Source organism: Cottoperca gobio, chromosome 19 (genome assembly GCF_900634415.1).
Source record: "Cottoperca gobio chromosome 19, fCotGob3.1, whole genome shotgun sequence".
Lineage (NCBI taxonomy): Eukaryota > Metazoa > Chordata > Actinopteri > Perciformes > Bovichtidae > Cottoperca > Cottoperca gobio.
In genome coordinates, this window is record NC_041373.1 from 17,360,635 (window position 1) to 17,387,289 (window position 26,655).

The window sequence follows — 26,655 nt, forward strand, 5'->3', positions numbered from 1 at the left end:
ATCAATTAAAAGCTGGATGATGTCAAACAATTCTGGCATTTCTCTTCAAATTATTATGAAAGAAACCCAAATCCGAGGCATTGTGAAATAGACTCATCCGAATGATGTGCTTTCATCGTCTGGCCAGCCCTGGCTGATGACATTGAAAGTATCTGTAACACAGGCGTCTCTGAATGTGGCTTAGTTAGGATGTAAACAGCGTGCACAAACAGAGGAGGTGATAACACATGCAAATGTGGCCAGCTAGGTGCACATGCAGGACAATGAACAGTAGCCATTGATGGGAAGACTGCAGTCATATTGTGTGTTGGTGTGGACATGATTTGACTCTTGTTTCGATGCCGTACCACCTTTTTAAACCGGCTTATTTATTCCATCTTCATGTGGTTAACAAATTCCTCTTATCTTGTGTTGTTGGCACAGTTGATCATATCTTTTGTGGGACAGGATAGGAAGTTTCTACTGTAGTTAAAAATACAACACAATGCACTGAATTATAGACTTTGAGCTTCATGCACGGAGACAGTTCATGCCTTTTTCTAAATCCCCTGATAGCAATATTAATTAAATAGCAACAACTGTACAGCTACATGACCACACAATGTTCTGCCGAAAATCTTTTGTGCACATTTATGGCTGTTTGCTGAAGGACCTCTTGTGGGTGCAGTGATGAATACTATCATTGACAGCTGACTGCTCACTCCTTCTAACCAGCCAGTAGAGGCCGCAAGTGATCAACAACTGTAGCAAAAGGCATTTCTGGTAATCAGCGAGGCTAAAAACAAGCCTGCCCTCGTCTGCTGCAGGGCACAGTTTGGACTTTGTCGTGGCTCGAAAACTGAAGGTTTTGGTCTCATTTGGAAACGGAGTATCTGCCGATTAATTCCATACAAGATTATGTTATGATCCTCTGAAGTCAGGCACAGTACGAGATGAATAAATCCCTATTTTTGTAATCTTTTCAGCCATCTTAAATGTAAGGGAGCCTGGAAGGTTAATTGAGTGAGATTCAACTCTTCTTTGTTTGGGGAAGAGAGGGGGACACACCTGGATCTATAACTCATGTTGCCAGGTATCAATCACATCTGATCAAACCCTCTCAGCCTTGATGAGGAACATTAGCTATTTTGGGGTGTTAAACTCTAATAATACATAACCAAAGGATGTTTTTTTCCTGAATTTGGTTTTTGAATGTTATTTTAAAAAATATTAGGACTGTGTTAATTTAAGTTATGGAAATGTATTTATTTTCTGGCACTACAGGGCAGAGGTCCAAGCCGTTATTTATGCACCAAGCAGACAGAGCAACATTAGCATTTATTGGATTTGTGTTTTTGGCCTCCTGAGCAGTAGATGTTTCTTTGCTGAAAGCGGCTGCTCTCTACTGCTGGAAACAAGGTTGTTTAGCGACGAGACACAAGTTGCGAGCTGTAAAAACAAAAACAAAAAGCAACTCAGGAATAGTTATCATTTTACCTTCTAACTAACAATAACACCCCTAATTTAAGACATGCAAATCATCCCCACCATGAGAACTTTAATGTGACTTTGTACAAAAACATGTGAGTTTAAATTTGATCTTGCATCAGAAATCCTTGATAAGAATTTGGATACATGCAGATAAAGTTCAAAGGTCGTAGCCACACTCACTCTTTAGTTAAAATGTTAATGTCTCAGTTGATTATTAGCCTAAAAATAACAGAACCTTTGCAGCACACAGCGTACCGGCTTGTTCAACTGTGAAATGTAGGCAGTTGGCCCCCATGTAGAAACTGTAGCATCAATAAAGCCTGAAGCCAGTTTGTAACATCAGCAGAGCAGATGATGTCTGACCTATATCCCACACACAAATATTACCCCATACATGCACAGTGAAAAACAACATGTGCATACAGATAAGGAGTGTATTTCATAAGCCTTTTCTATGACCTCTTTTCATATCTAATGTGTGTTTTTATTCCACTCAACAGTTCGATAACGTGTCGTAATCAATCAATGTTTCTTGGCGTTTCCACGGCTCTGTGGTCGTTATCTGGGCCACTGCGCTTATGAGAGTAAACACAGATGTAACACAGACAGGCGAACGACAAATCAGGATTTAAAGCGTTTTAAGTATAAAAGAGGAGAGCAGCACTTAACAATGGTGTGTTTTGTTGTAGTGTTGTCCACTAGATGTCAGTCTCTTACACTAATGAGCAGGTCTGGCCTACAGAGGATTATGTCCTGACTTTACAGGGCTGACGTCATCCGTCCTGCAGTGGCAGACCTCCATCCATCCATCGAGCTATTCTTTCATTCTTCCGTCAGTGCGTGCACCGACATGAAATATTAAAGAGCTTTGCACAAGCTTCACATGTTTCTTTCTTTCTCTCCTTCCAGTATTAGGACTCACACACCTCTACTCCTCCACCACGCACACTGCAATATAGGCTGCACACACATATACTTACAGACCTATTTTCTGAGTGTGTGTGTGTGTTAGATGCACATAGATTAAATAACAGTAAAGTATATGTGCGCACCACCTGTCAGGGTATTAGTCTCACAGGTAAGGATACACACAGTCATTGATGGTCAATGAGTTTCATTATTCAGCAACTAAAAGGTCTCACGTATCTTCAGACAGTAGTGTTAGTGTAATAGAGTAAATGTTAAATACTTGGACAAATGTTACGTCCTTGACCTGAAACAATTCAGCATAATAATACTAATTAAATTGTACCTTTCATACAGGGGGTGTAGTTCAAAGTGCTTTACAATAAAGCAAAGAAAGAATAGAATAAATACAAACAGGCAAATAAAGTACAAGTAACAACATCGTGTAGCATCTAAAGAGCTAAATATTAATTTTCAAGAATTGAGACTCAAACAGAGCTCAACGTTATTGAATATTGGGTTTAAATTGTACAGCTGGACAGAAACACAAATCCACAGCTTGTGTTTCCCTCAAGTAGCCGAATTATTGCAGGCTTTAAGTAGCACAGATAGCTACACATCAAAATAACATCGTAAACTTTAGCATTAACATTCCTAAACACCCCGTAAACACATGTTTTCCAATCACTATTCAATACTAAACATTTATTTCTTCTAAATGCATTTAAATATTTGAACATGTCCTTGTATATTGTTGAATATTAACGCTAATGTTCAGCTCAGGCAGCTACTAAGCTAACTAGCAGGCGTTAGCTTGTGAGCTAGCATGCTAATGTTTTCAAGCTGCAGCAGTGGTTGCCTGCTGAGCTTGAAAGCAGGATGATGTCGTTCAAACTGAAAGTAAGTCCTGATACTGTAGTTAGTAAGTGACATAACAGTGATAGAAACCCTGAGACACACTGAAACACTTTACACAGCCGTCTGTAATTCCCCGTGTTAACAGTGAGCTGTTACATAACCGCTCCACAGAGGGAGTCAACACCACTTTGCACATTCCTAAAAATGTTTGAAAACTAAAAAGCAAGGGTAGAACAATATGTGCATAATATTTACTGGTAGGGATTAGCATCAAACAGCCAGAAGCCACACAAACACAGCTCTTGCCTTCCAAGTGTGTGTGTGTGTGTGTGTGTGTGTGTGTGTGTGTGTGTGTGTGTGTGTGTGTGTGTGTGTGTGTGTGTGTGTGTGTGTGTGTGTGTGTGAACATGCCGGTATGCTGTTCTGGGTGGTAACTGCTGGGAGATTTATGCTCAAACAAGATGACGAGGACAGGGCATGATTATAAAATTCTCTAACAGGAAACATAAACAGCTAATTGAATTTTAGAGCCTTGTGTTTTGCGTCTAAACAGGAAGAGACGAGGTTAAAGAGGGAAGGAGGCAAGATGAGTGAGAGTGTATGTAGACTAAAGAGAGAGACAGGCTGCTGTGTTTTGAGTTACAGCGGCACCCTCTGCTGTGAAAGGGTCCATTTTGGGTCGGTGTGAGCTTTGCATCCCGCAGGAATGTGTTGCGGTTGCAGTGTTGGTGAAGGCAGGGTGTGTGTGGAGGAGAAAACTGGGAGTGGACGGGGAGGGGTCGCACTAAACCCAGAGCAGGTTGGATTGAGTTTAGGTGTCTGGGGGTCCATCACGAACCAGACAGAAGATGGAAGCCTTTAGGAGCTCCAGTGATTGGTTAGAATGGCAGAGGTCATCTGTAATCACAATCATGTGCAAATCTGTCATGTCTGTGTAAAAATCCCCCCAGTGAATAATCATATTTCTCCAAACACAGAGGTCATGTGATAAGTTTTCTGCCTCTTTCCCGGTCGATACAATATCTCATAGAGAGCCATGTGCACAGGCATATATTGAATATTATAGAAAGATAAATAGGCCTATATATTATATTCATAATATTCAATATAAATGTTGTATTGGTAAGTTTAATACAAGCAGATGTTCTGCAGAGCATTGACATCATATCTGGGGGATGTCGGTACATTTGAGTAAAATACAGACTTTGCTTATCCTGATCAAATGTGCATAGCACAGCTGTGGGATGGGGGGGGTGGAGGGGGTCATTTCTAAATCACATGAGTTCCCCCGGTACTGTGCGAATAGAGCTTTTGATAGATTTACTCAAAACACAGAGATAAATGGACAATCTGTTCAAGAACCGTCACGTGGCCACAAGGCTCTGACACGGTCGTACTTTACACGTGGAGACGACAACGCACTGAGTCTTGAATGCGTCTGTGCGGAGAGCTGGAGCTCGTTTACATCACGTGCCAAAGCGCGGGCACTCCCCTGGGTCTGGGATCGCTGCTAAAAGGAAATAATAACGACAGGAGCTTTATCTAAATCCTCCGCCCACCACAGCATTACACAAGACTTTACTGACGAGTAAGCTCGCTCACCTCACTGTTTGACTTTTGACACAGGGGTATAAACCTCGGACATACAAAGCACAAATGGTGCATTAGCAAAGACCAGGTAAACAAAATCAGACTTGATTACAACTCGAATGCTATCGTACGGATTAATCCTCACCAGCGTGTCGTTAGAGATAACTGGATGCGTTACACAACAGTGCTTTTGTTTCCAAGACACTTTATCTCCCATGATGCCAAAGTGATTCCACACCCAGCTTCATATATTGCTGCACAAACCAGCTCACTGAAGTGTAGCTGTGAACTAACTGACCTACATGACGCCCTAACCCGCCATGCTGCCAAGAAGTGTACGTCTACAGGCGAGCTGCTGGGGCCGGGGCGAGGCTTCTAGTCAAAATAGCAATCTCAAGGATGAGTTCAGTTTGTGTGTTGCAAGACAAAACATTGACGCAACTGCCTGTGCAGCAGAAATGTAACTTACTGTTATTTGTGTGTACTGAAGAGAGAGATAGAGAGTGAGAGCAAAGTGGATTATCTCTGTATACACATGAACACTGTGGCCTGATAAACTGCAGGAAGGTTGGACATGCTGCTCTACTAGTAGTAGTACTGTTGTGACTCACACACACACACACACACACACACACACACACACACACACACACACACACACACACACACACACACACACACACACACACACACACACACACACACACACACACACACACACACACAAAACACCAATGAGATACAAATGCATACACGGGAAGTACGCAGAGAAGCACATGCAAAAAAGAAAGAAAAAAGGAAGGTGAATTTGTGATTACGCAAGATAACAATAACGCCACAAGCACACGTAGGTGCTCCGCTTTCTGACTTTCATTATCCAGTGTCTGCAGTAATCAAGCTCAGCCCTATTTGGCACTCAGATCAGAACAACTCTTGGCAGCTTGTTTACTCTCGAAATTAAAGTGAGACATTTCATGAGCTAAATCGAGCACCAAGATGCTCTTATTTACTGATCAGGTGATAAAGAAGGACCGGCTTTCTGTTGTAGAATAAAGCTGCTCTGAAAATGATCCACCTCAGTGTGAGCCGTTTCTATGCTGACTTGCGATATTGCACTGCTCCGAGGTTATACATGTACACACTCTGCCATACTGCAATACAAATTAAATCCTCCATTATCCCGATCGCCCTCCCTTTCCTGAAATGCACACGTTTAGCAGTTTGATGACCGTCTTTGCGACACAGATCAGTGAGCCGAACGCACACACAAACAGGGTGTTAGCTTTAAAATGATCTACAGTTGAAGTCCAGAAATCCCCCCCACATCTATGTCAGGCTCGGGCAGCTGTTGCCGGATGCTGCCATGCATGCAGCTGCAAACAAAGGCTAGTGTGCTGCTGCTAAAAGCCTAAATACTGCTAGTGTTTCATAATGTTCAACCTGTGTGTGTGTGTGTGTGTGTGTGTGTATGTGCAGAAACTCATACAGCCGTAACACCTTCCAGTTTACTCTGTTCTATCTGCCCTTAAAAGTCCCCAATATGTGTGCTGGTGTCCAGGCAGCAACAACCCAAACAGGGGAAACAGCCGAATAACACGAGGCGAATGCAACTGCAGGAGGATCTATTTGTGAGAGGCTGTCCTCTTCCTGGAAGGAGACTTTTTTTCTGTTTTACGCAGAAACTGAGGGGCACTTCCTTCCTTTTTGCACATCAGTAGACAATGAAAACATTAAGAATTACATACATCTTCCTCCCTCTTTCTCGCATACACACACACACTATTCTCTCTCTCTCTCCCTCTCAGTGTGGCTGCTGCAGCTGCATGCCTGCCTGTGTGTTTATTTCTGGAAGCTCACAACATGGCCGACATGTGCTTTGTTATTGTTAGTACAACATCATCCCTCTTGGCCTATAGCGGCTGTTTATCCTCCCCCATCCCACCCAAAACAACACAGCAGTCCAGCTTGAAATTATATTTAGTTATAATTACAGAACCATGAATAGTATTTCTTTAAAAAAAATAAAAGAAGTATATTATCACTCACCATTTGATGATGATGGCCATATGGAATATTTGTTTCTTGAAAGAAGGCACTGAGGGCGGTCTACAATAAAAACAGACAGAAAGTTAATGACATTTTATTAATGTTTCAGGTACAGTGCATTCAATATATATATATATATATATATATATATATATATATAGGGGGAAATGTGCCTAAACATCGCTTATCTCTGTGCCGATGTAAGTAAAACCAAACATTACAGAGAGCTTGCAGCGAAAGGAAATGTAGCTCCATCTATATTTGGTTCACCGCAGACTAAACAATTATATACTCTTTTCAGGCTACACCACGGCGGTCATCTTTATTGCGTAATAGCTCGCTGGCCTCGCCTGTACACTGCTGTCATGCGTCGGATTATAGTATTTAATCTAGAGTAAAGTCTAATTGGATATACTAGCTGTACACTTCGACCTACTGGTTTAAACCTAGGTAAAACACACATGTATGTACTTTAAATTCATCAAAAGTTCGGCTTAAAAAATAAAAAAAAGTGGGCCGAGTGAACCTCAAACGGACGTTAAACACTAAATGCTTTGTTTTGTGTTGAATGTACGGAGAGTGAAAAGTGGCGAGAGGCTAACCGGGAGGACTAACGGTCGGGCAGACATAAACATTAGCCGTTGGGCTAACGTCCTCGCGCGGACTCTAACGTTAAATCATGTTGTACGTTTCTTTTACCTCAAACTGCCAATGTGCCGCCTGCAAAAGCTGCTTCGCTTGGTCTGCCGCACAACCCGCCGTCAGGACGAACTGGTTAATCATGACTTGATGTTTGAGTTCATCCATTTTCGACGAAGCCTGTGTCCTACTCGCGGCGGTTGGCTCTGAAACAGACTTTCAAACCGTGTTCTCCTCTCTTTCTTCACTCTAGTTGTATTCCGTTTCTCTGCCTCAGTCTTCCACCATTACAGCCGGTTGAGCAAACACAAATATTTACTGTAGGAGCGGTAGTGGAAGGAGCGTTGCGTGATTGACAGGACGGCGCAGCCAATAGGAAGAGAGCGTCGCCGGTGGGATTTGTATGCTGAGAGCGGAGGGTCTCGAATCGGCGTATCTTTAACCGTCTGACGCGGGTTTGTTTTAAAACTTAAAGATACGTTAAACCAAAAAATGTTAATTATTGTAAGCGCTTTTTAAATCATGGTACATATGTGGCGTTCAAATCACTGCAGAGGAGGGGAAATCCCCATTTCCCTAATCACAGAAAGGGTTTGTTTTGGACTACAACTCCCGTGAGCACTCGCTTTGTTTGTAAAGCTCCAGAAGGCAGACTTTTTGTGAATGACGGCCGCTCTCGTCCAATTCCCAGGCGCGCTGTGTCACTATCTTCCCAAATATGGTAAACAAATCCACCATCGCTTGGAGTTAAATTAGGCACAGCCGACAGTCATGGGTGTGTGTGTGTGTGTGTGTGTGTGTGTGTGTGTGTGTGTGTGTGTGTGTGTGTGTGTGTGTGTGTGTGTGTGTGTGTGTGTGCGCGTGTGTGTCATCAGTGCCGCAGTTTATGTGCACACATCATTGCAGACTGCGGCGGTATTACAACCTTTTCGCATCCCCCATTTCTCCTTTGTTGCAATAACTGAGTGAGCATTTTCAAAAAAAATTCGCTTTCTGCTTGCTCAACGACACTACTGCAGGTCGCATGTTAGGTGACATTGGATTATAATAAAGAAGAGGAATGGTAGCTTTAAACGCCAAGCTTCATCCAGATGGCCATATTAACAATTTAATCACCCTCTTACTATAAATTAATGAGCATATAATAATGAATCGTTAAACAAAATAAGGTAATTTATTCTTTTTGATGGCAGTCACTAGCGTACGTGATGAAAATAGAGGAGAATGCATTCATTTAAAGAAAGTAGGACAATGAATGAACCACAGAATCAAATAGTTTTTTAAAACATGGCTTGTTATAGTTGACAATACTCACAAGCCAATCAATAAAAACCCTGCTTTTCTATTCATTCTCTTCTATTCGTGTACTCGTGTGGGAGGATTAGGGTCAGTAAATGAAATATCTAGCAGGATTTGTGTAAAATGAGCCCTCTGATATCAACACACACCGCTAAGAATTGTGGGTAGCTGTGAACTGTAAACATTCCTTTATCAATGGCATGCTTGTAGCAGCTGTAGTGTGAGAGGATGGAGGAAAGATGAATAGCGACATCTGCTGGTGAGAGCAGGCACGTGGCAAAACAGCATTTACTGTAACACTGGATGAAGTTGGGGGTCATTGACATCCAGGTAATAAAGTCATGTTTTTACATAACACAGAAAGGTTTACCAATACATATTCATATTCTAATGTGACCTTTGAAGGGCTGACTGGTTAACAATCTACAGTTTTATGTTACTTACAGCTCCCGTGGTGTCATTTATGGGAACTTGCCGTCACTTATCTTTAACTAGAAACACATTGGAAGAGCATTAACAACAAATCAAACTGGGGGAAAAAGACACACATTAAGCTTTCGAAGATTTCAGTTCCATAAAAGCAAACTGAATTTGATATAACTATAATAACTCTGTGGCTCAAGTGGGAAGGAAACTTGCACCCAGACATAAAAGGTGCCAACAAGGATCCACAATCCTTAAAAAAAAACAGCCTTTGTGGGCAATTTAAAGGAAAAGTTTTGACATTTTGGGAAATACGCTTAATCACTTTGCTACTGAGAGATGGTGAGACTGTACTTTAAATATGAAGCTATCACTAACAGCTGGCTTAGCTTGCACAACAAATGGTGACAGGGGGAAACAGCTCGCTTCTGTCCAAAGGTAACAAAAAGCAACCTGCACTTTACGTTAATTATATAATTAATACAAGTTTGTGTTATTTGTAAGGCGAGCTAGGCTGCTGGTGGTAGCCTCGATTTCTTTCCTAACTTTATTGAGAAAATTCAATACGTTTATTACATTTTGTATAGATGTTGCAGTTTCTTTCTCTCTCTTTTTATTATTTTTTTAAATAAAAGTTTCAATACAAATATTCCATAGCATAAGTAATATTTAATAAAATACATTGTGTAGGGAAAGTCAAAGCAAAAATCAAACAAAATGGAGCAAAAATAAATATTTTAAACTTCCAAGGGGTGTATTCAGGACAGACCTAAGTATAGTAGAGTCTAAGCATCAAGCCAAATAAATTAAAATAAAGGACACCGCCATATATTATGTTTTTCTGAACTATACCTCCAAAGGTTAACTGTGCTATTAACAAGAAATCCACAGTGTAGCTGTCCTCGGCATGTACTGTAGCCTTACTGTATGTGTGCTTAGTTGTAGCTAAAGGACAGCGGGAAGCCCGGCAACAATAAGAACAGCTGTTCAAACATTTGCCCGCCTCACCGGCAAAGCCCTTTGTCAAGAACCTGAACAAACCTGGAGACATTAAAAAAACAAGCCTCCTTCACAGGATGCAACAGCTGGCCCGACGTATCCTGGATCTTCAAGTGTGGCAGCCACTCATCCATCCTCGGTGCACTACACTGAGCCTCCGCACTCCAAATCTTTAACCTCAGAAGATGTGTTGACACAATCTGTGTTGGGGAGGAAGAGAGATGGTTGGCACTGTGCAGGAAATACCCTCAGAGTAAATAAAACCAATATGCATGGTGCATCTCTGCATGCTTCAGTAGATCAGTCTTTCTTTAGTGGCTGCAGTGCGGTATTCATCCACTGGGTGGCAGTGTGTCATCATAATTCACATTGCCTCTGCCATTTCATTTATACACACACAGAATTAAAGATGGCCTATGATTAGTTTTACTTGAATGTTTAGAAGATGACAGTAATAGGGAGGGATTAAATGTGTGTAGTATATAAAACAAATGATTTTTAGTGTGAATGCAAAACTATCAGCAGAACAAGGCCTTCTGATCAGGTCACGTGGGTGTTAGGCTTGATGAAATAGTTTAAGATCAATGTGGGGGAAATATTAGATCATCAGTGGGGCATTTAAAACACACCGGGGACGCACGTGGGCAGTGGATATAGAGATACACAATGTTATTGTGCTTTATGTGACACACCTGTTGCTCTCCCTTCTCTTCTCTTATTGCATTATTTAGTCATTTTGTATTATTTTCTTCTACTGACGTGACCGTTTTTACATTGCCATTGGATTATAATATAAACATAATATATATAAAACTTCATCCAACCAATTGCATCGAGCCACCTGACTTTCTAAAAGTTGTACTTTACGATCTTATGTGTAGACTAAAATATATATCTGTGTGGAAATCCACTGAAGGGACAATTTAACAGGAAGATTATAGTCAGTTGTTGAAAAACTCACATTCAAATATCCAATCAACATTTGCCTCTTCACGCTTGAAAAGAAACAATGGGGGGGGGGGTCGCGCGCCACAGAGGTCACATTTCAACCTGTTTCCTGGATGAACGCAAAGATTAAAAACAGCGAAACTGACTGTTCTTACTGCAGCGAACCTGTAGTGCACTCATTCCACATTTATTTGAATGCCCTTTTGTGTGTGTGTGTGTGTGTGTGTGTGTGTGTGTGTGTGGTAGTGAATAGAGAGAGAGGAGGAGAGAGAGAGAGAGAGAGAGAGAGAGAGAGAGAGAGAGAGAGAGAGAGAGAGAGAGAGAGAGAGCTGCAGAAGCTAATATCCAGCCAATCAGAACTCCCCTCAGGCGGTTAAAGGGATGGTGGGCAGTCTCTCGGGCTTTATGAGAGACTTATTCTACAACCTCCTCCACACATTCTCACGTCTTGACCTCCCACAGACACTCTAACAGAGTCGAGTCTGGATGAGTAACAGCCCGGTTCGTCTGAGTCGGCATGGATCTGTCCTGAGTGGCGCGTTTTCTTCCTTTTCCTCCACATGAGCTGCTGCTGGATGCTACTCGCCCTCCCCCCGCCGCACTTGTTGCGCAGACACTGGATGCGCCGCTGACTCCTTGGAGAGGAGAGGAGAGGAGAGGCAGGGACGGACTGCAACAGGTGCACACAGAGAATCTTCTCCAAAAAGGCTGCACCGGACCGAAGGTAAGGAAATGACGCCTGTGTGGGATGTTTCGACCAATTTCATCCGTGGTGGTTTGAGTGTACGGTTGATTTCGATTCATTTAATTAACTGTGTTGTTCTTTTTTTTATTTTTCAAGATTCAAACTTTAAATGCCGATTTGAAGATCTTTGTCCGCCTTCAGCCCTCACCGCGCGCACAAAGCCAGAATGCCGGTTCTGACGAGCCCCGACATTGCCAACAAGTTTCAGGAGAGATGGCTGGCGGTGAACCCGGAGGTCACCGGGTGTGAATCGCTCCCCCTGGATGACAGCCTCACCAGCCTCCACTGGCTCCAGAATTTCTCCATCCTCAACGCGGACCCGGAGCGACCCACCGGAGCTGGTCCGGGCTGCCCGTCCTCCCAGCAGCACCTGTTTCTCAAGCGGCTCGGAGTCCCCAGAGGTGGCACCGACTCTCCGTCCAGCCCACCAGCCGGGGACACCGCCGCCACTGGGATGCCTCTGTACCTCGGGAGCCCCGTGACCTCCGGCAGCGACTCCACCGCGGTGCCGCACTTCATCAATTGCGCACATCCAGGGAACGACTACGCACAGATCCCCATCCAGGCCAGTCCACCTGCAGAAGTCGACTACAAAACCAACCCTAAAGTCAAACCTCCCTATTCCTACGCGTCTCTCATCTGCATGGCCATGCAGGCCAGCAAACAGCCCAAAGTGACTCTGTCCACCATCTATAACTGGATAACGGAGAATTTCTGCTACTACAGACACGCGGAGCCCAGCTGGCAGGTAACTGAGACCAACTAACTCCCCCTTCTATTATTGATGAGTCAGATAAATGGCGAGGTGAGGGAGAGGAGGGTGAGCAATTGATCCCAGTGTCACCATCAGACACCACATCTTTATGCTGCAGGACATCACACAATGCCTTTCTTTTATCAACGTGGGGAAACAAAAACCATCAGATGTAGTGTGCATTTTTAATCCTCCAGCATGTCCCCCCTTTTGTTTTTTACACATGATAAGAGTCTAATTTGGGCCTTTGATGATTTCCATGACAAGTATTTTTGGTAATAAATTTCCATCTTCCAAGAGAGAGCTCATCCAGGGTTTTTGTCTGAGGGGAATGATGATTGGGTGGAGAAAGCACTCTAAAGTGTGTGTGTGTGTGTGTGTGTGTGTGTGTGTGTGTGTGTGTGTGTGTGTGTGTGTGTGTGTGTGTGTGAGTGTGTGTGTGTGTTAATGAGGGCTCCTGAGAGAGATGGCAGCTAAGCACAGCTGATCATGTTTGAAATGCACAGAGCTGCCTGTTACTAGAAAGCCTCATTAGGTACATTTGCTTTCCTATACAAACAACAACAATACAACCCCCCCCCCCCCCTTCTCTCTGCTCATCTCTCTCTCAAAGACAAACTGACACGTTCACTTTTTGCATGACTAACTCAAATTTGCTCAAAGCCAATTAGATCATGTTGAATATATTTATAGATTTTTGTATTCTTTTTATAAAGGATGCCGATAATACGAAGCCATGAACATAACGAGCACACGATGCTTTAAAGAAATCCATATTGTGCATCCCATCATTTTTATTTCTTTGTCGCAGAATTCCATTCGGCACAACCTTTCCCTCAACAAGTGTTTCAAGAAGGTCCCCAGACAGAAAGACGAGCCGGGGAAGGGAGGCTTCTGGCAGATCGACCCGCAGTATGCAGACATGTTTGTCAATGGCATCTTCAAACGCAGGAGGATGTCTGCTAACAGCTACAGCAGCAGCAGCAGCAGCGGCTGGCGGCGGCGGCGGCTTCCCACAGACAGAGCAAACTGGTTCAGGGTTATCACAGCGCCCAAAATGGCTGCCCTTACCAAGGCGGCAAACGGAAGCACCTGCCGTCTAAGAGCATCAGCAAGGCGATGAGGGCGTCGGAGTCGCCTCTTTTAGCGACAGACGCTCACAAAGCCGACATCCTTAGGGGCGACTTTGACCTGGCGTCCGTGTTCGACGACGTCCTCAGCGGGAACTGTAGCACCTTCGAGGATTTGGACATCAACACGGCGCTGAGCTCCCTCGGCTGCGAGATGGAGGTTTCCATGCAGGCGAGGCAGCACCCAGCGGGGCTTGGGAGGTGGTGCGGCGGAGGGGACGTCATGGGTCAGAGCCAGCACCTGAACCACCACCAATCCTACGGTTACATGGAGCTGAACGCCGCTTCCCTGGACTGCACGGTCAATATGGGAGATCTGCACGTGCAGCAGCATCCGCAGCAGCTGGACCCGGATCAGCTGCTCCAGAGCCACCACCACCACCTGCAGCAGTTCGACGAGCCCTCGGCGCTGTTCCCGGAGCAGCCCGAGGAGGTGGTGCTGCAGCCCTGGGACGAGATCAAAGAAGAGGCGCAGGCGATTCCTCTGACTCTGGATCAGGGCTTCGGCCTGTGCGAGGGCTTCTTCTCAGAGATGCAGCCATGGGAACGAGTGGAGGCCTATCTGTGACCTTTGACCCCAAGCCTCATTGACTCCTAATTATCTCCCAATGAGCTGAACATGTGTGATGACTGGTCCGACCCCCAACAGGATAACACTGGTTACTACGGTGCAGCTACTTCTGCATTCCCTCCGATCATCTGCAGCGCAAAACATCTGTAATCTTTGTTTTGTTACAATTCAAACATGAGAATGTCAAACCTATCTTGAACTTGAACTATGAACCCAGTCAACAAAGATTCCCGTAACAAAAAATATGCAACAATTAGTCAATCGACAGAAAAATAATCACCAACTATTTGGACAATCGATTAATCATTAAAGTAATGTTTCGTGCGAAAGTGGCAGAAAATGCAGTTTTCAGCCTCTTAGAAATGCAGATTTCCTGCTTTTCTCTTTTTTTTATATCATATTAATGTGAATACCTTTGGGTTTTGGACTGACGAATCATTGAAAGACATCACTTTGGACTTTGAGAGACTGCGATGGACATCTTTCACTGTTCTCCGACATTTCATAGCCAAACAGTGAAACGATCTGCAGAAGATAATCGGTAGTTGCAGCTCTACATCTGATTAAAAAAGGTTGTTACGCGACATGATTAGGGATTATTCACCCGGCACAGACTCCCATTCCTTTCGAAGGGTGTCAGGTGATTGACAGCCGTGTGTAACGCGACACAACACCGACGTATCGGCCACAAATGAAATGACAATACAAGTGAGAAACTTTTACAAACCAAATTAAAGTTTCACGTGGACACGTTGGACTTTCTGGAAGTATAACGTCTCGAACGTCAGCTGGTGAGAAGAGAATGTGTTCAAATGACCTGCAGCTAATTCCTTTTGATGAAACGATGACAGAAGACCTCATCCACCCTCCTTTAAAGCGCTCTCCACCTGCGACTGAGAAGACTTGCAGGATTCTACTTTGCTACATTAGCATTAAACTTTTTTTTTACTAACATGCAGCAAAATCAGCCATTCATCAAGTTATGAGAGCAGGATGGAGACTTTAAACTCATAGTCTGAGATTAGAAATCAGTCATTTATGGCTTTGTTATATAGTCGATTTAATATATATTCACTAAAGTATATAGCATAAAGCTAGGCCGGAATATTTGCCATTTGTCTACAGTTATGAGGAGCAGAGCTGAACATCGATCGCCTTCTTGTCAGTCATGTAAATCGAACATTATGCACTTTGATAGGCAGCAGTTTTAGGAAAGCAAGACAGCTTTTATTTCCAGGATGTCTTAGTTTTATTTTTTATCGTATTAAAATGACGGTTTTCTAAAGGTTTACTGACCATAATGAAAGTGATGCATATGCTGTAATTATCCATATCAGTTTGTCTTTCAACATTTTCTCTTTTTGTTGCTTAAATATACTGTTTTTATTTCCAAATATATACAAAACTGGGCATTTGTTGATTATATTTCGCCAAATCTGTTGATAAGGAATATGCAGTTCATTGGTGTTTCTGTGTTGATTAATAATAAGAAAAAAAAGTTCTGTTTTCTGTCACTGGGTGATGGATTTGTCCTTGATTACTTTGGTGTATGTCTTTTTTTTTGTATGGTTTGTCTTCACAATTCTAAATGTGTCGGTTTGAGGAGACGAATGACGAGCAGATACAACTCGACTCTTACAGGCCAGATTTTCTTATTGTATCATATTGATCAAGTTTGATACTCTTTAATCCCACCATGTTATTTTCATTTGTACTTTTTTAAGCTGTTTAAAAATGCAATCATGCCTTGATGCAATAAATGGTGTCAATTAAAGAAAGAACAATAACAAAAACATGCATTGTTCACTTGTCACTGTGCAATATCAGAGATGTAAACGCTCACACGCTCACAGTGTTTCAAGCTGCAGTCAGGATCATTGTGTGTGCGTGTGTGTGTGTGTGTGTGTGTGTGTGTGTGTGTGTGTGTGTGTGCGTGTGCAATGAAGAGATAACATGTCCATCACAGTTTATCATTAATCAGCACAGACAGGTCTGGACTCGCTTGGTGTTTGAACCATACAGGGACAAGATATAACAGCTCGACAATATAATGCATCTTATAAGTAAACAATTGTACCTTTAACATGACCTTGTGTGTCAACTCTTTGAGACAACAATACTCCGACAATAATTACACTCAAGACAATTACTCACCTTGATGAGTATCTGGGTTTTGGTCCGCAGGTTGAAAATTTGATTTAAGATTAAGATCAAGGCCAGCTATAATTAAGTAAATCAAAAAGTAGCAATTATAAGGCCTTTGTTATAATTTGCTACAAAGTGTTTCACAAATGAGACAAAAAAAGTGAACAAGACTAAAAGTCTACAGTCGTGCTAAGCAGCTCCGCAAGGCTCAGGCACAGCGGTGCTTTGAGCTTAATGCTAACATCAATGCTAACATCAATGCTAACATCAATGCTAACATGCTCACAATGACGATTCTTATATGTTGATGCTAAGCAGGTATAATGTTGACCATGTTCACCATCTAAGTTTAGCATGCTAACAATTCCGCTAAAGCACTTATCTGTGTAAATATCTAAATATAAGCAATAATTAACCAGACTATAGCTTGATTTGCGTTTGACACAGAGTCGCACAGCCAAAGTGATGTCACACCCTCTGACAGGCCACATGGCAGGCAGGTTTACACCGCTCCGTGCACATCTAATGATTTACCAAGTACGCGGACGCAAATGGGCAAGAACCATGTTGAAACCAGACTGCAGGTGTGAGGAGAAACCCTACAAAAGATCCAAAAGTTTCCTCGTCACAGTTTCCCAACAGCTCATGTCCTTGTGGGAAGCACAACTCAGGGCTTCAGAATCTGCAGACACGCTAGCGGCTCTGTGAGGTCGTACTTAGCGCTGCTTTGGGCTAAATGCTAACATCGGCCCGCTAACATACTCACAGTCATAGTGTGTTAGCATGCATGTGTCCTTTAACGTTTAACTCAACTCTTAATATCTTTACCACCCAGTCATAAGACCACACTGCTAGCAAGGCTAAAACACGTACATTTAAGTTAAAAAGTTAGAACGTTTTGGGACAAATACAAATAAATAAATATCAGATCAGAAGCATCCAGTACAAACACAGGCGTGTATGAGGTGTATCAGGAGGTCTGAGGAGCTTGAGGTTCACGAGAGGCCAGAAGTTCAAAAAGATATAAAGATGTGATTAAAAGTTTTAATTGTGCGCTTCAGGATCAAATGAGTTCAATGAGAGAACAAACTCCTCTCTAAATCAACACTTTCTGTCATGTCTCATAGCTGTTATATGTCCTCAAAACTCCCCACTCCACCTCGTCTCCCCCTTTTCCAGGATTTTAGCCGCATGCCCCGTATGAAAATGTGCTTTTCCACCTCAAATCTCTTTTTAATTGAAATTGTTGGATAAAAAACGGGGAGAAATGCAGCTTATCCCCGCCCTCTGGCTCGTGGCTCCCAGCGGCGACAGGTCATGTGTGGAGATCTCTAGGAATGGGTGGAATAACTCAGATTCCTAAAAACAGCAGGGACTACAGGCTGATTCGAGGCCCGAGGAGTGTGACCACCGGCCACCGTGCACCAGAAAAATCACTCAAGCTGATAGAGAGGCTGATCCTGCGACAGCTGCAGCCATGAATGGATTGCTGAACCATCCTATCGGGGGCAGGCCCAGGGGCCAGAGAGTGTCTCCCTGGCCTCTACCTGCAAACTTTCGCTTGAATGAAATGACCACAAATGGACATAAAAGCGACAACACAGAGACGCAAAGCAACTGCAAAGAGGCATAAAATAACCCAAAATGACCACAAAGAGACACAAAACTAGAAGGTCACTCGGAGAGCGCAGAGCAATGTTAATTTACGTATAAAATAATGCTTGTATCCGCCCCGTGATTCGGATCTACTCCAAAATGTGAAGTGTTAATCCCGGGCTCGTGCTCCATCAAGTTTCATGAAAACCGGGTCAGTAGTTCTTCCTGCTGACAGACAAACAGACAACGTCTCTCCTGTGTAAGATGTTGCGGCCCTTTGTCTCATAATCCGGCCAATGGCAGCAGGTCACTTTATACCAGTTATAGGCCGAGAGAAATGTGTCTCAGTGTCACTCTCACACTCAAACTGAACTCTAAAGAGGCATCCACATGTGCTTGTGTGTGTGTGTGTGTGTGTGTGTGTGTGTGTGTGTGTGTGTGTGTGTGTGTGTGTGAACTTTCACATTTGTCTCCGTTCGTCCGCGACCGTGTGCATATGTGCTGCTTACATTATATGCCCATGATGTTTGTGTTGGTCCACAGGCTTCTTTGTCTGCACTCTCGTTGATGTGTGCGCTGCCCGCTGAGCGTGTGTGTACACGGTTGTGGTCGGAGCCCCGTGGCGGCCCAGATAACACTATCTCTGTGGAGCCAGAGCCCCGTGGTTCTATTCAGCGTGGCGGATGAGAGCCTGGGACTGCCCAGCACGCGGACCTGCTCAAAGAAGGAGGAACAAGCTGGGCTGTCAGTGTAGGTTAACCTGACTTATAATGGTTTATAACCTCCTCCTTGGTGCCCCTCTGGGGGGCTCTGTATCATGTTTGTGTGTGAGCTCGGGCGGGTTACACAGAGGAGGGCAACAGACAAGAAGAGGGTGTATTTGGTGTTTTATTGCCATCATGGCACCCTCTGGACTGCTCCTGATTAGAGTCAAGCATAAACAGGGTCAACCAGCTTTGCTAAAGAAGCGCCCCTCCCAACGTGACATAGACAGAGGGTTCAACTCTCCATGTATTGGGGAAAGCCACAGAGCTATTCTTTAAGGGGGACAGCTAATAGAAGACACGTGATGGGGGTCCCTAACTAATTACATCCTTCATTGTGGCACAAAGCAAAAAGTGTCAGCGGAGAACGCCCTAAGCCTGTTTTATAGCCCCCGAGGAACCCCTGAGAGTGAGTGATTACATGTACAAATAAGTGTTAGATCACACTGATAAATGCAATTTCCTCATGATTCGAAGCAAGGAATCACACACACACACACACACAGACACACACACACACGTGAGGAAAGGACTTCCAGCAGGAGTAACCTTCACCCCTCTGAACTGGCGGGAAATTGGCGTCCATCTCTGGTTTCCAAGCCCTCATCACATATTGATAAGGGAAAAAGACTGGGATGATATTCAGCGGTCCGCCCGTCCATTACAGCCTCTCCACACTGGCCCGACACAAGAGGAGGGACTTGAGCAGGAAATACACCCAAACAGTTTTTCCAACAGGCTGCTGTTTATGCATGAAATGCTAATGAGGCTTCCATTTAGATTGCCTGTTCCATTTTGAAAGTAATTGCGGACGGTAAATTAGAATAAAAGGACTGCGGTGTAGTATAGTGAAGGGCTTTTCTTTCATTAGGGTTTTACCTACGAGTGTGCACATGGCCATGTTTACATACAATAAGAACAGGATCATTACTCTAAGAACTGAATGTTTGCGAGCATCATCCTTCCATAAAAGCTTTATCGCTGGAGTTGTTTTTTTGTCCAGGAGAGCCACACAGAAACCCTTTTAGATTTTGTTTCTTTTTTGATATGCTAATTCTATTTAAACGGGGCATGTCGTGCAGACAAGTGCAGGTGTGCAAATGAGTGCAAACACAAGTGCACACACACAGATGGCAATTAGGCATACGTACAGAGATTATGTAAAGCCAGATTCACCCCCATAGATGCCTGAGTAATGGAGCAAGTGGAGCAAATGCGTCACCATTATTCGGTTAGGGGACGCCACGTTTTGCTATAACTTAACTTTGGACAGTTTAACCAGCGGACATGTGTAGTTGACCACTACATGTCATGTCCCGTCAGATTATTTATATGTATTTATGTTATAGTTGAGTTCATGTGCAGTGTTTAACGTCTCTCAGGTCACGTTATGTTAAGTTACCGTCACTCTTGTCTAGTGTCGTCTTGCACTTCCTGTTTTGTTTTGAAACTCACCTTTCCCTCTCGTTCCAGGTCACTTAACTTCCTGCCTTTGTGTGTTTTCCCGCTTCTGTGATTCCGTGGTTCGTGACACTACATCCCCAGTTCAGTTCCTGTAACTATCTCATGCTCATGTGCTGCCCCGCTCTCTACTAAACCCTCGATCCAACTGATCTCCACTAGTGCAGGTGGTGTAGAAATGCAGGACATTTGTTTTAAATGACAATTTGTTTTTTGGTGGAGGACCATCATCCCTCTGCCAATCAGTTTTCTCCCACATTTTAAAACATAACCAGGCTTCAGTGTTCAGGACTTCCTGTATGTGTTCTCCAGAGATGTGGCTGGAACTTGAGGATTACACACACACACACACGCACACACACGCACACACACAGGATTAGGCATTCGCAGCACGGCGCAAAAACATCAGAAACCATTTCCATTACATCTGCTCTTAAGTGCTCGGACTGCCTTCCCCATAAAGGCTTTGACCTTTACATTTTTCTCGTAGACCTCACAGAGTAGACTTTCAGTGACGGTGCTGCTGCGAGCTAAGATAAGGAACTCCAGTGAGGTCAGCCTCGTGGAAAACACTTTCGGTGTCCACTGCAGAGCACACTGCACATCTTCTCCGATGGCACCACCCAGTCAGTCCGTCATGGGGATGATTTGACTCTCCTCGCTGCTTTGTGTCGGCCTCGTGCGCTGAACAACCGCCGTCGATGATGGGTGTCAGATGTCTTATTGTTTCCCGTCAGCTCCTAACATGTGATATTTGCACGTATACTGCTTTATTATAAGGTATCGTGTTTTCAGTGCAATGCTTGTAACATTGCACCAGTGGGTGCTGATTGTTTCGTATCAGGTTCGATCACGTGTCATTTTCATTTCATCAGAATATTTATTACTTTGTTTTAAGCTTTATATTTTCCCTGTGATGAGTTGTTTTCTTAGAGTTACTGATTAGTGGGGAAAAGACTCCTCATTGAGCCATGCGGTTAATATGCAGCGTTAGCATAGCAGCGTTAGCATAGCAGCGTTAGCATAGCAGCGTTAGCATAGCAGCGTTAGCATAGCAGCGTTAGCATTGTCCTTTTGCATGTCCCTCTTGTCCCAGGTCAGCACAGTCCAGACATCTTGTTATCGCTCTACGGTTTTTATTTGTTTATCAAAGTTCAGTGACCCGGCCTTCAGAATGTGCACTCCCTGTAACATTCGGCTGGAAAAATTAAGCTTTCCAAATGAAACCTTGTACTGAAAGTAATATTCATAATGAAATTGTAAGGATGAGTAAGAAAGCAACCTGTGTGTATCAGCATATATGTGTGTTCTTTTGGCTTGTGTGTGCATGTATGTGTGCATCTTGGCATCCACCACTTGGTCACTGAAAGACATTCTTGCCCCGCGCCTCCGGTCTCTGTGGTCGCAGGGAGCGGCTGATTGTCCCACAGGCAGACAGGAGGAGGGCACACAGCTGCCACACACACACACACACACACACACACACACACAAACACACATACACACATATACACACATACCATAGAGACAATTACGCACACAGATTCAAGCCAGTCACAGATTACTCAGGCACCGAGAGACAAGTGCACAAACCCTCACACCGTCTAACGCTTGCACACACTCATGCACACACTCATGCCCACACATAGAGGGCTAGCCAGAGGGCAGCGTGTCAGGAGGGTGAGCATGGACGAGAGTGTGGAGAGTGAGCCAGGACAGCGCTGGAGCTCTGCCACTCACACAGCGTCAGTCTCTGTGCCAAGGAGCAGAGCAGAAAACAAGTCTGGACCAACCTCCTCGATCTGGCCTGCTGCTCCGACTGATTCCCAGCCAGAGAGCTCCTGGTTAGATCGCTGTCGAGCTCCAGAACTCATGGTCACAATGAATCTGGCCAGGTTCAAGTTGCGATGTACAACTTTCCGTCCAGAGCATAATGTTCCTGCAGTTCATCAATGAAACGTATCAAGTCAAGTCATCGACACCACCCGTCATATTCCAAATGTTTTCATTTCTTTTGATTGTGAAGTGGATGTTGACGCTATAATAATGATTTCATACAATTACATTCTGAGTGTTTATGATACATTTTACTATTAGAGTAGTGAAAGCTGGACGTTTCATCAATGTATCTGTTGCTCTTAGGTAACTATTTACCATTTATCCATAACATTCGGCTAATTATTTCCACTGTGCATCCATAACATTTTAGCGAACAAATCAGTGAATTTTAAGCAGTTATTCGAGCAGTTTTTCCCATAACATTAAGCTAATTATGCAACAGTTTATACATTACTTATCTAGCTTTTTCAACCATTCATCGATTGCTTTAAGCAGATATTTAAACAGTTTTTCCATAACCTACTGGCTAACTAGTTTTAATGCAAACACATGACTTTTATTTAGACTTTATTTATACTTTATTTTAATTATACTTTATTTACACTTTATTTATACTTTATTTATACTTTATTTTATTTATACTTTATTTTATTTATACTTTAATTACATTTTATTAACACTTTATTTACATTTTATTTATACTTTATTTACACTTTATTTATACTTTATTTACACTTTAATTATATTTTATTTATACTTTATTTACACTTTATTTACACTTTATTTATACTTTATTTACACTTTATTTATACTTTATTTACACTTTATTTACACTTTATTTATACTTTATTTACACTTTATTTATACTTTATTTATACTTTATTTTATTTATACTTTATTTATACTTTATTTTATTTATACTTTATTTTATTTATACTTTATTTATACTTTATTTTAATTATACTTTATTTATAGTTTATTTTATTTATACTTTATTTTAATTATACTTTATTTACACTTTATTTATACTTTATTTATACTTTATTTTATTTATACTTTATTTATACTTTATTTTAATTATATTTTATTTACACTTTATTTATACTTTATTTATACTTTATACTTTATTTATACTTTATTTTATTTATACTTTATTTTAATTATACTTTATTTACACTTAATTATACTTATTTATACTTTATTTATACTTTATTTATACTTTATTTACACTTTATTTATACTTTATTTATACTTTATTTTATTTATACTTTATTTACACTTTATTTATACTTTACTTTATTTATACTTTATTTATACTTTATTTATACTTTATTTATACTTTATTTATACTTATTTTAATTATACTTTATTTACACTTTAATTATACTTTATTTATACTTTATTTATACTTTATTTATACTTTATTTTATTTATACTTTATTTACACTTTATTTATACTTTATTTACACTTTATTTATACTTTATTTACACTTTATTTACACTTTATTTATACTTTCTTTATACTTTCTTTTATTTATACTTTATTTATACTTTATTTATACTTTATTTACACTTTATTTATACTTTCTTTATACTTTCTTTTATTTATACTTTATTTATACTTTATTTTAATTATACTTTATTTATACTTTATTTATACTTTATTTTAATTATACTTTATTTATGCTTATTTACACTTATTTATACTTTATTTATACTTTATTTATTTATACTTTATTTACACTTTATTTATACTTTATTTATACTTTATTTTAATTATACTTTATTTATGCTTTATTTACACTTTATTTATACTTTATTTATACTTTATTTTAATTATACTTTATTTATACTTTATTTATACTTTATTTATACTTTATTTATTTATTTAACTTTATTTACACTTTATTTATACTTTATTTATACTTTATTTTAATTATACTTTATTTATGCTTTATTTACACTTTATTTATACTTTATTTATACTTTATTTTATTTATACTTTATTTATACTTTATTTATACTTTATTTATTTATACTTTATTTATGCTTTATTTTATTTATACTTTATTTACACTTTATTTATACTTTATTTATGCTTTATTTACACTTTATTTATACTTTATTTATACTTTATTTTATTTATACTTTATTTACACTTTATTTATACTTTATTTATACTTTATTTATACTTTATTTTAATTATACTTTATACTTTATTTATACTTTATTTATACTTTATTTATACTTTATTTATACTTTATTTACATTTTATTAACACTTTATTTACATTTTATTTATACTATATGTATACTTTATTTATGCTTTATTTTATTTATACTTTATTAACACTTTATTTATACTTTATTTACATTTGTTAACATTTTATTAACACTTTATTAACACTTTATTTGGCCCAGTTAGATAAAGGATCTCTTCTTCCAGGGTCCTGGTTCAGCTGTTAACCTCGATGTTATTGTGACTGTACACTAAACATCAACATCACACCAATGTGTATGTTTATGTTTTTCTTAAACACAAACAAACATGTGGATTTATATCAAATTTTTTTTTTTTGAGCTACTCACACAAACTTTCCCACGTATCCCCTGGCAACCGCAGAAGTACCCCCTGGGGTAGGTCTGCGGGTACCCTCGTGTGGGAATCACTGATCTAGATGAGTCGTCCATCTGAACCATAAATTGCATTTATGTCTTCGACATGGCGTCCGCAGTCAGCCGTAAGTTAGACCTTGGATTCAGTGAAAAGTCTTTTACTTATTCACCGTCAGCGTTTCATTTTTCTTCTACAAGGCCGCTGACGAAAGAGCGAGGAAAGCAACAAAGAAACGGAGAAAAGACACAAGGTGCTAGATGTGCGTTTGCATGCTTCATTTACAGTGTACCTACTGTGTGTGTGTGTGTGTGTGTGTGTGTGTGTGTGTGTGTGTGTGTGTGTGTGTGTGTGTGTGTGTGTGTGTGATACATGAAGATATGCATCCATCCATGATTGTGTTTTTGACAGCAGTACAAGGTTGTGCAGGTGTGTGTGTCCTTCCACCCCCGCCTACAATCCAAGACCTCTTCAAGCCACTAGACTGCCTTAACCACCCCCTCCTCCTCCTCCTCCTCCTCCTCCTCCTCCACACACACACACACACACACACACACACACACACACACACACACACACACACACACACACAGACACAGACACACACTGTTCATCCATTCTTCTCCCTATGTCTGCGCGCTGCTGAGAGCTCTTATTTGATTAGCTGCGATTTGCTTTGTGAAGCAGTGGAGCATTTGGCTCACCGGGGGAGCTGTACACATCACACACACACTTTCACGGACGCATGCGGGGGTTCTCAGACAAAAACACACACACAAAGACACCTACAGCATACATGCGCTTAAGTACATTTCAAATCGAGCTTTTCCTCAAGATTGCCACAACCTTGTCTACTTCCTTTATCTGTGCAGTGAAGTGAGGAGCAGAAACCTGCAATCATGCACATAAACATGTTTGGTTGACAAATGAATATCCACAATGTTCTGTAAACATGTGGGCCGACAAGTGAGGCAGAGAGCCTTGACTGTAAACAGTTCCTTTAACTGTGACTAACTAATGCGTGTTTACCGGCCGTGACCTCATCCCGGCCTTCTCAGGAAATCACCTCTGATTACATAAGGATGACTGCGGAGCGACACCCTATCTGCCCGACCTGGGTCCACTAACCACCTCCTTCAATAATGGATGAGAGGTCAACGTGTTGGCGAGGGAGCGGCGCGTGAAAAAGGCACGCTATAATCCATGGCTGTCAATGCGTCAATGTCAGACTGCCTTCGTGTTCTCGAGCATACACATGACGCACACGGCTGACAGATTAAAAGGAAACCGATGCAAAGTGCCTGCACATGCACGATGGTGGAGAACACGTTGCTCCAAAGGCTCCTATAGAATCGTCTTTTATGTTTGTGACTTCAGGATCATATGTTCCACATCTGTTACCCCGAGTAGACGTTTTGGACACATCTGCATTTGTTATGTCTCTCTTTTCAGATTTTGACAAGGAAGGAGAATGTGTGGAATAAAGAAGACGATCTCTGTCGCTCTGCTGCAAGAGCTTTTATAAAACAAATATCCATCGTGAGTCCCACAAAGACTGAAGAGACTGATAAGAAGGAGATGTGCAATAAATAAACAGTGTTTTCTGTCAATGAAATCTCAAATGAATCCCAATTCTCCACTTTTACACACGGCAGATGTTGTTTGAATGTTTTTAACACAATGACAAGAGATTTGAGAACATTTGTTGTCACACTTTGGTACTTTGGATGTGCACAACAGAACATCAGTGCTGATTCCATTTTGGATTTGGCTCCAAGTTTGTAATCGTGCATAAAACCAAGCACATGCATCAAGAAGAGTGTTTGAAAATGTGGAATGTTTGTGCTTAAATGAACCCT

General features: G+C 41.5%; 1 protein-coding gene across 1 annotated transcript; it reads left to right on the plus strand.

Moving 5' to 3' along the window:
* Positions 1-11,618: 11,618 nt before the first annotated feature.
* Positions 11,619-16,324, plus strand: foxj1b (forkhead box J1b). The gene is given in 4 exon segments (XM_029456578.1): positions 11,619-11,902; positions 12,020-12,671; positions 13,489-13,668; positions 13,671-16,324. Coding segments are annotated over 3 exon segments (1,467 nt in total). The 5' UTR covers positions 11,619-11,902; positions 12,020-12,089; the 3' UTR covers positions 14,376-16,324.
* Positions 16,325-26,655: the final 10,331 nt, after the last annotated feature.